Source organism: Topomyia yanbarensis, chromosome 3 (assembly GCF_030247195.1).
Source record: "Topomyia yanbarensis strain Yona2022 chromosome 3, ASM3024719v1, whole genome shotgun sequence".
Classification (NCBI taxonomy): Eukaryota; Metazoa; Arthropoda; class Insecta; order Diptera; family Culicidae; genus Topomyia; species Topomyia yanbarensis.
In genome coordinates, this window is record NC_080672.1 from 62,821,392 (window position 1) to 62,839,045 (window position 17,654).

The 17,654-nt window shown below is 35.8% G+C and overlaps 1 protein-coding gene across 1 annotated transcript in view; it reads right to left on the minus strand.

The window, feature by feature from the left end:
- The window catches only part of LOC131691060 (tetraspanin-2A), a 211,064-nt gene extending 195,195 nt beyond the window's left edge, over positions 1 to 15,869 (minus strand). Inside the window, exon 1 of the mRNA XM_058977220.1 lies at positions 15,265 to 15,869. Coding sequence (XP_058833203.1) covers positions 15,265 to 15,363 — 99 coding nt within the window. The 5' untranslated portion in view covers positions 15,364 to 15,869. The remainder of the gene's footprint in view (positions 1 to 15,264) is intronic.
- Positions 15,870 to 17,654: the final 1,785 nt, after the last annotated feature.

Consider the following 17,654-nt stretch of genomic DNA (forward strand, 5'->3'; position numbering starts at 1 on the left):
AAAATACGTCGAACTACAGAAATTTAATTCAGGTGGTAAATATCGTATAATTCCAAGCGATGACCTATACCTTTACATGTACCAATCAATTATAATTGATTCCGACTACAATAACTAAACTTACAATTTTTATATTTTCTCACAAAAAACGACAAAAATACGCAGAACTAAAGAAATTTCATTTTTCTGAGAAAATATTAGAATTTGTTCTTTCAGAAATTGTTTGCTGAAATCAATTACAATCGATAGGTACATAAAAAGGTATAGGTCAACGCTTTGAATTCGAAGATATTTACCAACCACATTAAATTTCTGTACTTCAACGTATTTTTGTCTGTTTTTTTTTGAAAAAATAAAAACACTGATAGTTCAGAAATTGTAACCGAAATCCAATTACAATCGATTGGTGTATAAAGAAGTATAAGTCATCGCTTTGAATTTCAAGTTATTTGCCAATGAAATGAAATTTCTGTAGTTCTACGTACTTTTGTCTATTTTTTGAGAAAATATAGGAATTTGTTCTTTCAGAAATTGTAGCTGCCATGAATTACAATCGATTTGTGTATATAAAACTATAGGTCATCGCTTTAAATTTAAACTTATATGACGAATATTTTAAAATTCCGAACTTCTTCGTATTTACTGAACACACACACTATTATTTTGTAACTTACATACACACTATTATTTTGTAACTTTGTATGTACATTGCATTTTTCAACGTTTGTACGAACATTTTGATATAATAATATCCATATGTAATACGCAGAATTATTCAGTAAACGTATTACATTTCAAACCGTAAAACTAAACTAGACGCAAAATTTTTTATCCAAGCGTGTGCCACGTGCATTGTGAAAATCAAACCGCCTGAAACTTCAAAGAAGTATAGTAACTTTTGAAAATCTACTGCATGCATTACAAATCTTAAAGCTCTAGGAATATCATAGGTGTAAGGAAAACTGAAATTGGTTGACAAACGGCTGAGATACGATTATTTGAACTGAAAAGCTAATTTTGTCTGTACTGACTTTCAATTACTATTTTTACAATTACATCGGATATACAAATTTGCTTTCCATTATTTTTTAATCACCGTTTTTGTGAAAGATATTGCTATCCAGTGCTGAAGAAAAAATGGAAATCGGTCAACAAACAGGCAAGATATGGCCAGTCAAATTAGCGTTCACATTTTTTCTTCTCTGACTTTGTTTTACTCATTTCACTATAACTTGCGGTGGACAACCCTATTATTCTATTTATTCGATGCAATGTGTTTACGACATACCTAAGCATTTCCATTTGTTTGACCCCCTTGGTATTCCGAGTGTTAAGGAAATAACTTTTTGGTGGTGACAGCCTCGGGTGGTAAGAGCTCAAATGCTTGAAATTTTTTGAATTGCTCTGGAAGCTAATAAAACTCGATCAACATGTTATTCTATTGTATATACCACAAGAAATCTTCACTCAAATAAAATATGCAGAACGATTGAACAAATTGCACATCTCTAAGTTAGATACTCTTGTTAAAAATCAGTCTATTTTGTATTAGGGGTTAACTTAGATTAGTTCTTCATGCATGCAAGGTGTAATTTTCCAAGAAGAAAATATATAACCTACAAGAACAGCTCATGAAAGAAAGAATGATGCATTTTATTATTCATTCAACAAATATACCAATATTACTGGTTCTATATTGATTATCTCCCTTATTCTTAAGCACAATGAGTGTATTCACGAGGCCATCACAAATAGAGCTACGGAAACTCTTTGATGTGAGAGAGTTTATTCCTGTACTGTGATGAGTTACAGAAACGAAAAAGTTATCGTCACAAACGTAGAATCCGTAGCCTAATATTGATCCTGTACACTGCCAGTTTCCATTGGATCAAAAACTTAATGTCTGTTCATTATTTTTTTTCCATTTTTTTGTTAACAACCTATTGAGTCAATTTGTTAAATGTTGTAACGGCATTTAATTATCAAGGGACTGGAAGGTGAAGAATATTTTTAAATATTAAGAGCCATAGTACTCAAAGGAGAGCAAGAAGTTGATGGAAGAATGTTTAGAAAAGCGTGAAGTAGGGTCAATGAGCAAACTTAGAGTTTCCCGGCGACTTAACCCTTTGTCTGTTACCGCAGGAGTTAGGATCTTTTGGTATTAGAAATGTTAATCACCTGAGTCTGCGGCATGTCCGGACGAGGGTAAAGTAACTTTGTATTTCATGCTGTCGGAACCGCTCTTCAACTCCTTGGGCTCCCTTGAGTACTTTGACTCTTAATTTTGAAAAAATATACTTCACCTTCCACTCCCTTGCTAATTTAATGCCGTTGCAGCAGTCTGTTCATTATTTTGCTTTTATTAAATATTTGGATGCAACTGTATTGGTAATACATCTAAAAGGCTAAAAATTTGCTGGTATCAAAACGGAAAGGATATTTTCTTCATATCGTCTACAGAAAAATAGAAAAAAAAAACTCTACACTTGTAAGGGTTAAATTTATCGCATCGTATTTTTCATTTTGGAGTCTCTCGCTAGAGTTATGCGAAGGTATGGTATAGCAAAGCGTCATTTTTTCCTAACCTAAAAAAAAACAAGCGAAATCTCTAACGAAAGCCTTGCGATTATTTTTCTATATTTTTATGAATTATGCCAATCGTCCATTATTCCTAACATCCATTATGCCTAACGTACTTATGTCAAACGTTGCGCACCCCATTTTTGCCTTTCTCATATAGAAAGGTTATGCAATTGCTCCAAAAACCGACTTTCTAACCGAGGCCCGGAGGGCCGAGTTCCCTATACCATTCGACTCAGTTCGTCGAGATCGGAAAAAATTTGTATGTGTGTGTATGTGTGTGTGTATGTATGTGCGTATGTGTCAAAAAATGTCACTCATTTTTCTCAGAGATGGCTGAACCGATTTGCCCAAACCTAGTCTCAAATGAAAGGTACAACCTTCTCATCGGATGCTATTGAATTTTGTGTCGATCGGAATTCTGGTTCCGGAGTTACGGGTTTAAGAGTGTGGCCACACAGCAATTTCCCATATAAACTGGTACCACTATGATATCAAATCAAAATGATGCAAAACTTTTTTATTTAAAAAAGGTGCAGAATTTCTTGGATTTGCCAGTCTATGCATGAAACACCGATATTTGAAGCAATTTCGTAAAAAAAAATTGACGAAAATTGACATTTTTGGATCTTGGCAAATTTTTTTGTCTTTTTCATATAGAAAGGTTATGCAATCGCTCCGAACATCGACTTTTTATCCGAGGTCCGGAGGGCCGAGTCTGCTATACCATTCGACTCAGTTCGTCGAGATCGGAAAGTCTGTATGTGTGTATGTGTGTGTATGTATGTGCGTATGAGTCAAAAATGTTACTCATTTCCCTCAGAGATTGCTGGACCGATTTGTACAAATTTAGTTTCAAATGAAAGATACAACGTTCCCATCGACTGCAATTGAATTTCAAATGGATCCGACTTCCGGTTCCCGAATTACAAGATAAGGAGTACGATCATGCAGCAAATCCCGGTATTAACAGATTTCTGCGATGAATGTAAAAGGTGAAATTTTTTCCAAAATATGACAACATCTGCTTGGATCTGTAGTACTTAGTCACTAACAACTATTCAAAGTCTCTTTGGCCACATTGGTCCCAATCATCGGTTCTGGAAGCCCCGGCGGAAACAACTAAATTTAGAACAACAGTGGCATCGTTTTCTCGGCGATGGCTTGACATTTTTGACGAAACTTAGTTTGAAATGAAAGGTGTTTCATACTCGTAAATGGATGCCAAATTTCATCCCAATCAAAATTCCGGTTCCGAAGTTACGGGTTGTGGCGTGGGGTCACATAGAAAATTCCAATTCAAACCGATACCACGATGAATGCCAAAAGGTAAAAATTTCACTAAAATTTATGTCAAATAATTTGCATTTGCAGTTGTAGGTCACTGACGGCCAACCGAAGTCTCATTGGCCATATTGATTACCATAGACGGCTGGTTGGGTCGATTTTCATAAACTTTGTCCCAAATAAAACGTATATTTTTCCCATAGACGTCTATGAAACTTCGCACGGATCGCTTACATTGTTCCGGAAACCGTCTGAACCGTCTGGTCTGATAGAACAGGTAAAAATTCGAGAAACTATCACCCACATGAACTGCTTGCTTTCGGTGCTTTAAATACGATTCAATCAAGTTAACTGCGTTCATTTTAAAACCAAAATTTGCTTGAAATTTTTCACATAACTTTGAATAAGATACAGTGTCAAATGCCTTTGAAAAATCGAGCGCTAACATCACTATTTGCCGCCTCTATCAATAATTGCACCAATATCATCGCAAACTTTTAACTTAATAGTATTGGGCTCAGTTCGTCGATATTGGAAAAAGTCTGTATGTTTGTGTCATTATGTATGTGTGTATGTTTGTTCTTATTTGTTAAGTCACATAAGAAATTCCCAATTAAGTCGGAACTAAAATTTATTAAAATGGAATAGTATGTGAATATTTAGAAATCGAATTCGTACATTTGATGTCAAATGACTTTAAAATGCAAGGAACGTCCAGATTTGGTGCAATCTCGAAAAAATTGACAGAAATCAGTCTTCTACACCATTCATCTCAATTCGCTGAAATCGGAAAAAGTCTGTATGTATGTTTGTGTGTATGTATGTGTGAAAATTGTCGATCATTTTTCTCAGAGATGCACGAACCGATTTGTATTATCTTAGTTTCAAACTAAAGGTGTAACCTTACCCATCGCACAGTGGGAAAAAATGGACCCAAAACGCGACTTTTTTTGAAAAGGCTGGATGTCGTTTACCAGGTAAGGTTTTTCTTATGTAAAAAGGGCTGAAAAATTGATTGCTAGTATTTACAACGACCGCACGGTACGCTTTCATACCCGTTTTGCCCCAATTCTCCTTTTCGTTTGAGTTTATTTTCAAAACTAAATATATAACTCTAAAGAAAGTTGGAAACGGCTGACACAAATTGATATTTCTTATGTAAAAAAGTCCAGAAAATTGATTGAAGACATTTAGAATAATCTCACGAAACGTATACACCCATTTTACCCCAATTCTCCGCAAAACTAAAGTTTGAAGTTAATCCTGGGTTTATATTTCGGTAAAAGGCTATATGCGGCTGATCAAAAGTGATGATTCTTATGTATAAAAATCCAGGTTATCGTTTGAATATAGTTAGACTGGTCGCCCGAAACGTATGTACCCGTTTTACCCCAATTCTTCCCATAACTCAAGTATAAAGTCAAACCAGGCTCTACATTTCAGAAAGAGGCTGAATGCGGTTGATCAAAAGTAGTATTTCTAATGCAAAAAATTCTGGGAAATCGATTGAAGGTAGTTCGAATGACCGGACAAAACACGTGTATCCGTTTTACCCCAACTTCTTCCCATAGCTAAAGTGTGAGGTTAAACCTGGCTGTACTTCTCGGAAAGAGGCTGAATGCGGCTGATGAAAAATAGTAATTCTTGTGTACAAAACTCCGGGCAATCGATTCGAGATAGTTAGAATAACCGCACGAAACGTGTATATCCGTTTTACCCAAATTCTTCCCATAGCTCAAGTGTGAGGTTAAACCTAGCTCTGCTTCTCCGAATGAAGCTGAATGCGGCTGATGAAACGTACATGTAATTCCTATGCAAAAATTTCCGGGAAATCGAATGAAAATAGAATGACCGTACGAAACGTGTATACCTGTTTTACCCCAATTCATCACATAATGTATGTGTGAAGTTATACCTTACTCATTATTTCAGCAAGAGGCTGTAAGCGGCTCACCAAAGTAGTTTCTCTTGTGTAAATCAGCTCAGGGAATCGATTGAAGATACTTGGAATGACCGCACGAAACGTGTTGATCCGTTTTACCACAATTCTGTACCTTACACTTGTGTGTGATTATACTTACCCAACATTTCAGAAACAGGCTGAAATCGGCTGATAAAAAGTAATTTTTTATGTTAAATACTTCAGGGAATCAATTGAAAGTAGCTAGAATATCCGCACGAAACATGTGTACCCGTTTTACCCTAAGTTCCTCTGATAACTCAAATATGAAGTTAAACCTGGCTGTACTTCTTCGAAAGAGGCTGACTGCAACTGATAAGAATATAAAAGAAAAGAAATGTATAGAATTCGCTTAAACTTTCAAGATTTTTTCCGAGGCCCGGAGGGCCGAGTCTTATATACCAATCGACTCAGCTCGACGATTTGGGACAATGTCTGTGTGTGTGTGTCTGTGTGTGTGTATGTAACGGACAAATTCTCATTCGTGTTTCTCAGCAATGGCTGAACCGATCTTATCCAAACCAATTTTAAATGAAAGAACTAAAAAACAGTATGAACGCTATTAATTTGTTTTTGATTCTGATGTTTAGTTTTTAAGATATGAATGTTTGAATGCATGAAAATGGCGTTTTTTGCAGTTTTTTTAAATTATCTGCCGGAATTGACAATACAGATTACCAATTTATATGTTTTTAGACAGCTTTAACGAATACCTTTCGAACAAGCTATAGATTGTTGAAATCGGACTATTATCAAAAGAGATATTTAACATTAAATGCGGACAAAAGATTTTTATTATTTCCCATAGCCAGAAATATGACCAAAAACATGTAATCTATTATTAACGCCAAAACGGCTTATTTTAGGTCAATAGTATCTTCGGAGAATTTAATGGAGGCAATATGCCCTTACTTTTGGTATTGTGCTTTTGCTGATTAATCCCCCTATGAGTGAGATATTTTCACAAATTTTTTTGGAAGTGATTATATCGAAATGATGCCTTCAGCAAATTTGTAGCTCTTACTTTTGCGAATAACTTTACTAAAGACTTCAAATATCTATTTTGAATACTTTAAAAGTTATGGCTTGTTGTTTGTGGATTACTCTTCGTCGCCTATTTATTGTTCAATATAGTAATAATCCATTGAAATAAGCCAAACATTATTTCGATAAATCGAATTTTGTATTTCATTTTTCTATCTACAACCGCTAGAAATAATCACCGAACATTTCCAAGTTGTCTGGAAGGAACTTGATAACTTATCAGTGCAAAAATGTTCATTTGTGCGAACCTTCTGACTGCATTTTTTCTAACTTATGACCATCGGATCGATCTGAAACCTTTCGGAAAATGAAAAGCGAAATAAATAACTCCAAGCAACGGTGTAGCCAAGAGAAGGTTTTGCGGTTTAACACCATACAACCCCCCCCCCCCCCAACCACACCCAAAAAAAATTGGATTGAAGTTGAAAATTTATTGATGCAGACTGATTTAATTCAATATTACAATAACAATTATCTGATCCGTAGATTGATAACCTGTTGTTGTAAACATCATGAGGACTTTTGATAAATTGTCGGAATGGGGTCCTGATACGTAACTGATCTATTGGTCTTGATTTCACAGTTGTCTATTAGCATCAATATCAAATTCCGGCCTGAAAACATTCCAATACAAAATTCCAGAGATCTGTAATCAATCATAATCCTCAGATTTATTTTCAAATTTTCAGCTTTTTTCCTACACAATATTACGAAAGCTTATTAAACAATTTTTCCTAATAAGTTTGTGAAAATTATAAACTATTTGAATTTTTTTAATAGTTTTATTTTTTATTCAACCGTGATTTTTTAATAAATAGTGACCATCGCTTCACAACGTAGTCTATTTTTCATGGCTTGCGGTGAGCACGATCTCTCGAATTGCTGAACTGAAAATTATGGAAAAGAAATTAATTTTTAGTATTCTTTACAGACCCACTGGTGCCCTAAGACGATTTCGCTAGATTTTTAGAGCACTGTGCACTAGACTGCCCAGAAAAATGATGAATTTTTGAAAACTCAATCGGCCCACCCCTGAGTCGATTCCTAGTCCCACCAGGAGTACTTGTACCAAATTTGAAGCAAATCGAACAAGTCTAACTACCGGACCAACGTGCCTGAAGTTTGTATTGGATTTTTCAACAATTTACATGAAGAAAACTCGTAAAAAAAATCTCCGTTGAAAAGTTAGTGTTGGCGCCCTCTATGCGGTAACAAGTGGAACTAAAATTTTCTAATCAAAGCATGACTCATATTATTTACTATAACTCTTGTAAACATACCATTGAACTAAACCTAACGATTATTTCACAAAAATGTTTAGTTCGTGTGAATCGAGTACTGATACACAACCATGCACTATTAGGCTTCATGCAAAACTGACTCAGACATCACTTCGTTAAAAGTTTAATAACTTCTTTTAACAAAGTCGAATTTACTTGCAGTCTTCGACTAAGTTGTAGACAATTCAATGATCCTTCTTATTTTCACTTACAGTGATAATACGATGCATATAGTGCCACCTAGCGGCGAAAATGCGTGCTTGAGGGTTTTCTCCATGTAAATTATTGAAAATTCCCATACAAACTTCAGGCCCGTTGGTCCGGTAGTTAGACTTGTCCGATTTGCTTCAAATTTGGTGCAAGTACTCCTGGTGGGACTAGGAATCGACGCAGAGGTGGGCCGATAGGGGTCATTTTTTTCCTGTCACCCTACTGTGCACCCAGTGCGTTAACGCAAGTGACGGAAGGTTATCGAAAAGTTTCGTGAAAATGAAAATTCCAGTAATGATGATGATTTTCCCAAACGGTTCGTTTTCGTGAGGTTTTTATTTGTTCTTTTGCATTAGGATTAGCGATAATAATACAAATCAAGAATACTACTGGGAAGTCACCTTTAGAAAAAGTCGATGTCGAAGTAAAATTTGAAACTATGCACGCATGCACTTCAGAGATAGCGTGATATCAGGAGCTGCGATTTCATTTCAACCCTTTTTTGTTAAAATGGCGATACTTACAAATGTAAACATAAGGCTTTTTTCATACATGCGAATGAGGGCTTTGAAACGCAACAAATTAACCTTAAAATTTTTGATTCTACGATATTGCTTTCTTAAACTACAGCAAACAATACAACGGGCGAAACTGTATTTTTGTTTGTTTATTTAAAGTTTCGCCCTCCATTCTCCATGCAAACAAACAGGGCGATACTTTTTTTGCTAGCAGTTTAGAGGCGAAACTGTTATATTCGTATTTTTTTAGGATTATCAAGCTAATACCAGCTTTAAATAGTAATAATGATCTCTATTGAAAAAAACACGGACGAAATCGGTTGTGTAGAACGGTAGTTATTGTAAAAAACGTAAAGGCGATACTTCAATGCTGATAGGTGGGACCGAAAAAGTAAACAATCGCCAAAGCGGCGATACTATCATTTTGTCAGTTTCAATAGCAAAAACAAATTTTAATTTAATAATTTCAAATACTTTATGAAGTTTTGGGTTTCGATCACTGAATCATGCAATCTAGGATGTAAAAAAACACAATAGTTCTTAAATAGGAAATAAAACCAAGTCTGGAAATATTCACTGTTGATTTTCTTTGAGTGGTATCACTGCTAGTATCGCCCTTTTCAAGAAAAAGCCTTGATTTCTTAGTTCTCAGTCGCGTTGGAAATTTGAGTAAAGTATAAACTTCAAATCGATTCAAAAAAAAAAAATTCGATTTTTTTGGCTCAGTACAATATATAACCCCTTTAGGAAAATTCAGTTTTCCCACCACAATTTAGATATTTTATTAACACAGCATTAACAATCATTCAATATTTTATGGGCCATTTTTTCGCTTTCCCATTGATTTGGTTTGAGATTTCTAGCACTGATGTTGTCCTATGCTGATTTGAGCGATTCTCTGAGTCCTGCCACTATCCCATGTAGTATGTGTTATCAAAAACATCGCGAAGCATCAAGTTCTAAATGTTCTCAAACGATATAATATCCGAAGAGAGTGATAAGAGTTATAAGAAATGTCTCATCACACTGTTAGGTGGATTAAAAACGTTTTTACATAAGAAATATCAATTTTTGTAAGCCGTTTCCAACTTTCTTCCGAGTTATATATTCAGTTTTGAAAATAAACTCAAACGAAAAGGAGAATTGGGGTAAAACGGACATGATAGCGTACTTTACGATCATTTTAAATACCTGAAATCGACTCCCCAGACATTTTTACATAAGAAGTATTCATTATTGATTACAACACTTAGCCTTCTATCAAGCTATTGAGTAAAGTCGCGTTTTTGATACTTTTTTCCCACTGTGCATCGGTTGCTATTGATTTTTATTTTGATCTGGTTTGCGATTACGAGTTGACGAATGCGGTCACACAGTAAATTCTCATAGAAACTGGTACCACTATGGTATCTAGATGATGCAAAACCTATTAAAATGGGTTGGATTTGTTTTGACCACTTATGACCAATCAATGTCTCTTTCATCACATTGCACACCTACGGCGGATTTCGGCGTGCCGGGAGAATTTAGCAAATTCCTGAGCTGATTGCACACCTATTTCTCAGAAAAATCGGTACACTAAATTATGCAACGATAAAACTGTTATCCTACGAATTTGCTCAAATAACATTTGAAAAAATTGATTTTATTTAAATTTTGAGCTCCCTTGCATTGGGATTTTCAACAATAGTAATCGCACCACTATAGGCACATGTGTTGCTACATGGTACAAGCGGTTTTAAATAAATAAATTTGTTAATAAGCAATCTAAGAGATTGAAAGCGTTTAACATATTAGCATCGCCCGTAGAACTTTTCATTGATTTTTTAACAAAAGTTTTCCTTAAGTACGAGAAAGCACGGATAAGTACTATAAAAGCCATACCTATTCTGTAGGTCGCAATTCTTTAGTTTGGATACGTCAAATTCATCTTGTCCGGACTCTCTCTACAGGAACAATAGTATTTCCTACGCTATTCATTACTCAAAATCAGGTCCATAACGCTTAGCATGTACCGTAAATCGGGGTGACTTTGATCATCGGAGTGACTTTGATCACTCGACACTTTTTTCGTAGATCGCTTATTAAACCAGAATAGTCTACCGAATCATTTTAATTTGAAATGATTTTTACTCTAAACTTATAAAATACTGATTTGTTATACGTTTTGAGTATATTGTTCGGTTTTTGTGTACAAAAACTACAAAAAACCGAAATTTGACTTTACCTGATTTTTACGAAGCTTCGTAAAGTGTCTATTTTTTTATAAAACAAATAAATCTCAGATTTGAGCAAGAGTAATAAATTACAAGCGAGTTTTTATTTTCCTTTAGATTGGGATATGTTAAATTTAGTTTTAAGAGTTTGTTTATTTTTAATACATTTTTTGTGAAACTAGTTGGCAATTATTTCAAATTATTTTAAGTTAAAATTCGCAACTTTTTTTTTATTGTTCAATATTCCAACGTGTTAAAATGGATGACACTTTTTGTACATTGATAAAACACTGCAACAAAACAATTTTAGTAGTTTTAAAGGTTTTCAGAATTTTTTATTCAAGTTGAAAATAATTATACGAATTTTGGTTACTCGAATTTTACAGTACATTGAAATACTTTGTATAATATCAATTAACATCTATTTAACAATGAGTATTAGAGTGGGACATGGTTATATGAAAAAAATAAAATTTCGCTCCGAGTAACTTTTTGGGTCCCATCTAGCTCCTAGAACAACTCTGCAAATTTTTAGTTCGATCGGTGAAACTATATTTTTGCGCCCACGGTTTAAAGTTTACATGGAATTTCGTATGGGGAAAACGTCTTTTGCAAATTAATTCTTCCAAGAATCACCCGTTACCTCCTAAAAATAAATGGATATCTGATTTTTATAGGAAATTTGTCATGGAAATAAAGTCTAGAGGACTGCAAAACAATCTGATGCTTGTGGAAAAAGTTATTAAGCAAAAACCGATTGATACCCTGAAGAATGATGAAAATTTTACTTTTCATAGCATCACTGCTGCTGATGGTCGAATTATATACAAAACTTTTAATTTTCTCTTTTTATATACAAAAGAAGACTCAATTTATGCCTCAAAACTCTTGCGAAGTGGCCAAATAGTATGGGAAAATGATTTAGACACATTAAGAGAATATCAAAACACAATTGCATACAATTGGACAACCAACAACAGTGGTGCTAGAAAAAATGAATATTTTATCAATCGTCAGAGCATCAATTGGTTTCAACTTAATAACTTTTTTCTTAAGCGTCAGATCGTTTCGTAGTTTTCGAGACTTTGTTTCTGTGCTAAATTTCCTACAAAAACCACATAACTGTTTATTTTTAGGAAGCAATGGGCGACTCCTGGAGGAATTATTTTGTGAAAGTTAATTTGCCCATATAAAATCCCATGTAAACTTTGAACAGTGGGCGCAAAAATATAGTTTCAGGGATCAAGCTAAGAATTTGCACAGATGTTCTAGGACCCAAATGGTACCCAAAAAATTGCTCGGAGCTGGAGTCTATTTTTTGTCCCACCCTAATGAGTATCCTTCCAGAATTAGTTTAAACAACCATTGGAATGAAAAACATTGACATCAATAACTTAATGTGGGTGAACATGCAGGTGATCAAAGGCACCCCGGAACACGAAAACGGACTTCAACCTGAAATCATTTATGAAAAAATAGCTGTATACGGACAATTTTAGGTAAAACCATCCAATCTTGTTCTCCATACATCAGTACATGGTTTAAAAATATTAAACTTGAAAAAAATGTGTTGCGTCTAAAAATATGTAATGATTTCTTCGAAAAGTGATCAATGTCACCCCGGTTTACGGTACTGGACAAACGAACATCGAAGTGAAATAATCTCAACATTGCCGATTCTTTTTTCGTTCGGTGCGGTTCTGCTTTTTGTTTGCGCAATTTTGTAGCAGTATATTTCGATCGCAGAACGTATGCTCTGCCTAGGTGGTGACTGGGTAAGTGAAAATTTTATAAAATACTTTTTAAAATATGTATATTAAAATGACAAAAGACATGGTTTGTAAATCTGCCCAAGTCTTATGATAACGAGGTTCTACACTGATCAGCTAAGTTTTAGTGCCCTTGGGTAGTCGTATTTTAACGATTGTCGAATGGCGCCTCCTTTGCTTTGGTCGTGCGCTTGTACTGTGTGTTGTGGGCTCTTCATATCACTCACGCAAACCTATATTTGTGGAAATGAATGACTTTGCAAGTCGTATGTATTTATGTATAATTCGCATTTGAAGACGTCGTTTCCACTCTCTTTTCTGCACTTCCAGCTGTAGTATCTCTCCAGTGAATATCAAAGTGAAACAAGGTGCAATTTTTTTTGGAAAGCGACAACAAACACTGCAAATCTATTCATCAAGCGGTTTTGGTAAGTCGTGTGCATGAACTGTATGTGACACAGCTATTGTTTTACTTGAGACAGGAAATCAGATAAGTTTCTTCATTCAATATACAGTTGTGATTCGCTGGCTGGACACTTTTTAACTGGACCACTTTTTAGTTGGACCTCCGCTAGTTGGACCGTTGTCCAACTAAAAGGCATCTGAACGTCAAAATCGCATGTCAAATTGACTTTGACAATCTATCTAAGAATCTTTTACACTACTAATGTCTTCTTTGGAGTTTTTTGCCTTTCTCATATAGAAAGGTTATGCAATCACTCTGAAAAACGTCAACCTAATCCCAGCCAACTTTTTTTTTGACTCGCATAAGGTTTCTGGATTTTAACAGGGGCGCAGTTGATGGTTTAAGGAGAGGGGTTACACCCCCCCCCCCTCTACTGTTCACTCCCTCCCTTAAAAATCTCCTTAAATCACCCCTCAGCCCTCATACCCCTCCCCTTCAACCCCATCATCTTTAAACCACCACTGTATCACAAAGCATACCAATTTAAGCTGGGGAGTCGTTCTTTCATGGAACTTTCGCCCTCCTCACATACCCACCCCCGCATGACAAAATGAGTTGGCAAGCAGATAACATTGATCTAATACTGATTAGGCTAATGAAGTACGATATTTTTTTGTTTCAAGTGTTTCACCGTCGACACGTAGCTCATCAAGTTCGTGGCTGGCAAGCCATTGTGTATAAGTGCAAAGTATACTAAGAATGTAATGGACATTTTCACAACTATGTTGAACATAAAAAGCCTCCGTGCTATAGTTTAGAGAAATGAGAAAGGCACAATTGCACCGCTAGGTGGATTAAAACAGGTTTTTTAATTGTTTCACCACAGGTTTTTAAATACACCAAGCTTCGGGCAGTATCCAAATTTTCAGTTTCCAAAACAAATTATCTCAATTTGATTTGGGGTGGAGGCTACGTCCTTGGGTATTAGGTAGAGCAAGGGTTTGAAGGAAGAAAGTATAGGAAGGCGTGAAATTGGGTTATATGAGCTTGTTTAAAGTTTCTCGATAATTTAATCTTTTGCCTTCTACTGCAGGAGTAAGAATGTTTTGGCGTTTTTCAACAAATGCAGATCACCCCCAGGTTATATTCGTCGTTACACATTTGATCTTTCAATAAACGCTTCACTTCTCTAACGGGGGTCTAATTTAACAGCTTCTGAAGTCAACAATCGCCGAACAGATGCGCTCCTGACAAAACTATTCTGTCCCAAAAAAGTAAACTTGATCAATACAATTTCTACAGTCGACTGTCGCAACGAAAATAACGGTACTTTGTTATTGATTTCTACACGTACTTTACGCAGCTGATTAACTATACATTTTTCCCGTTTGCCTTGTGAGATTTTCGTGACTGTTGTCTTCGTTGGAAGGAAGTTAGTTTAACAAATAAATCTGGTTGTTGGGTTTAAAATATTATTTACTGGATTAATACTTCAATACTCCAGTTTACCATCTGAGAAAAGGGTTTTCCGTGTAAATTATCAATCCTTCAATGTTTTTCCCACTCTTTATAACTAATCAAATTTTTAGTTGCTTTGGCTGATGGCTGGTAGAATAAATCATGAACCATAAATAAATGATCATACTGAAGAAGAACCCCAAAAGAAGAAATATAAAACTCACAGAAAACCGCGTGCCACTTTCGATTTTTTGTTTGTTTTCTCGGCTTAACCCCAGAGCAGCCATATTGGGTAATCAAACCTACAAACTCTTATCAGCGATGATGGCTGCTTCCACCGAAGATAACGGCATTACACTACCACCATCAATACTAGGAACTCGATGAGATTTGATAATGAGTCACTCATTGACTGGTCGATTCACTTTATACCTCTACATATAATGCAACCATGGAATTCCAATGAATTCTTTAGATGACGCATTGTTTAAATAAAATACCGATCCCGGTTAAGAAATCTCATTCATTCTACTTACCCAGGCAACTATGTTGAAACAAAACAGCGTGTACTTAATGGCGGCGATCCGATTGGCCAATTTAGCCACACTTTCACCTTTCCCCTCTCCGCGAGCCATTGTTCACTATTTTTTGGTGCAAAGATTCACTTCCTCGCGATACTTTAAATACACTTCCTATGAATTTCACAAATAGTTTCACTAAAAGCACAATCTCACTAGCGTAAACCTAATTATTGCACTATATTCACCCACAATTTCCTAAAGAAGCGCGTAACTTTCGGCACTACACGAACAAATCCCACGACGGCCAACGAAGAACTAACGATAATTACTGATAAGAGTCACTCATTTACGGGCCTCGCCTAATCGATGCGCGAAACCCTTCTCCACCTGTCGTCGGTTATATTTTTTTTATCAAATGTCACGAAACCTACAACCATGCAGGTTGATAGCAGCAGCGTTAGCTGCGATAAAGTCAACACAAACAACGCATCCTTACTTCAGTTAAAACGTCGCGAAATGCCTACTTAGATTGAGATGAGTGCGCAATGCTCGAATTACACCAGAAAAGTTGGTCACTATCGACCCGGTAGGTACCTGACCAAGTCAGCGACTATGTATACGTACCTATGCTTCACTAATGGGACGCGACCGCGTTTTTGAATTTCGTAAGCTAAGGTGGGTAATGTTTGTTTCCGCGCACGCATACTAACTTCGTGGGGTAGATAACAGTTTGGTCGGAGCTGAACTGATAAGAAGTTTGGATAGATAAGGCGCGCTGTTGAGTAGCGTTAGATATCATCGTGTATTTTGTTGTTTATATTTGAATGGAAAATTGCGTGCAAGTTAAGATTTTGCTGTGGGATCTAGATGGCATTGATTCTTCAATACAGTGATTGATGTGCGTTTGAGTGCACCAAGTGACGCCACATATTTTGAATACAAATCTAAAATTTGTCGATATAGAAGAGCTTGTCGAATCTGAAAGATGTCATCATGTTTGTAAATAATTTTTTTTAAATCTAACTGTTATTCTCGGGAGTGTTTCTTTCCAGTAATTCCAAATAGTATTTTCAAATATTTTATTTAAAACATATCTATATCTTTTGATAGAATAACCAAAACACAATACATATAAATCTGTTTTTCTCCGTTCCTAAATGCTAAACATACAAATTTTACTTACAAATTAAGAAGCAAATATTTACAACAGATCGTAAAGCGGTTCGAACAGAATGTAGCATTTTAGATGATTTTTCAAAAAACAAACACAAGAAAAGCGGATCTTTATTCTAGAACACCCATCTTCGCCTTAGTACATAAATACATTTTTGCTTACAATCGAATTGAGTATTGCGAACGATGGTCGCTCTTAGTTGCAAACGGAGCAGGGGCTTCCCACCCACCAAAAAAAAAAGTTCGATAAAATATATTTCGTAACTGCTTTAAAACTAAAATCCGCCAGACCACACTGGTTCCGGCGGGCGCTTGCTTGCGGTCAAATTCTACGATTTAATTCGTTGCGTGTGAAATGTGTTTTTCATGTATGTATCATATATTGATGTGCGGGAAGCAGACGAGTTCAATGAGAATCATGGGTATAGGTAGGTAGGTAGCAATTTATTTACAACAGTTTGGCTCAAAACCGATCAATTTCATCGTCTGCGGTGGATGCGCTGGGTAGCTCGTTTCCAGCGGCCTACTGCGTTGCAAAAGTCATCCATCCCTCGAAAAATTCGGGAATGGATGAGATTGATCGATTACCGAGTGGCGAAAGTCAATGAAATGAAATTATTGCGAGTGCAAATTAATGGTCAGGCGCGGTGAGAAGGATTGATAATATTTGCGTTGGACAAATAGGAGGGAGGGGGAGGCAATGCGACTGGAAAATATACTGTAATTAAAACTGAAATAATTCTATCGATAAAATATTTACAACGTTTAATAAAATATCAGACCGTTTCGGGAGAGAGAGAGAGAGAGAGAGAGAGAGAGAGAGAGAGAGAAAGATAGTGATTGTAATGGAAGGAAACCGCACATAGTTGCGGTTGTTTATGAGATTCGATTGAATGATGGATGTGACCGCGGTGAGCGGTTACTGTAGCTGAAATATCATCGAAAGCTTCGTTGTGATTTAAGTAGCTGAAAGTAGATTTATAAACGATAGGAGTGGACAGTTTCAGTAGAGTAATAAAACATAAATGTATGCTATTCTAAACAGGATCTTTGAAAGCGTTGCTAGTGATTTTTTTCTTTCAATTTGACAGAACCCACCCCTTTTTGGAAGAGCTAAATAATGTCGTTTTGTGTCGCGATCGGCTTTCTGATGATGATGGCGTGAAAGGCTTATTGTTGGCTTTACAAATCCAGAAACTTCTCATTTGAACTAAAATTTCTAAGGTCATAGC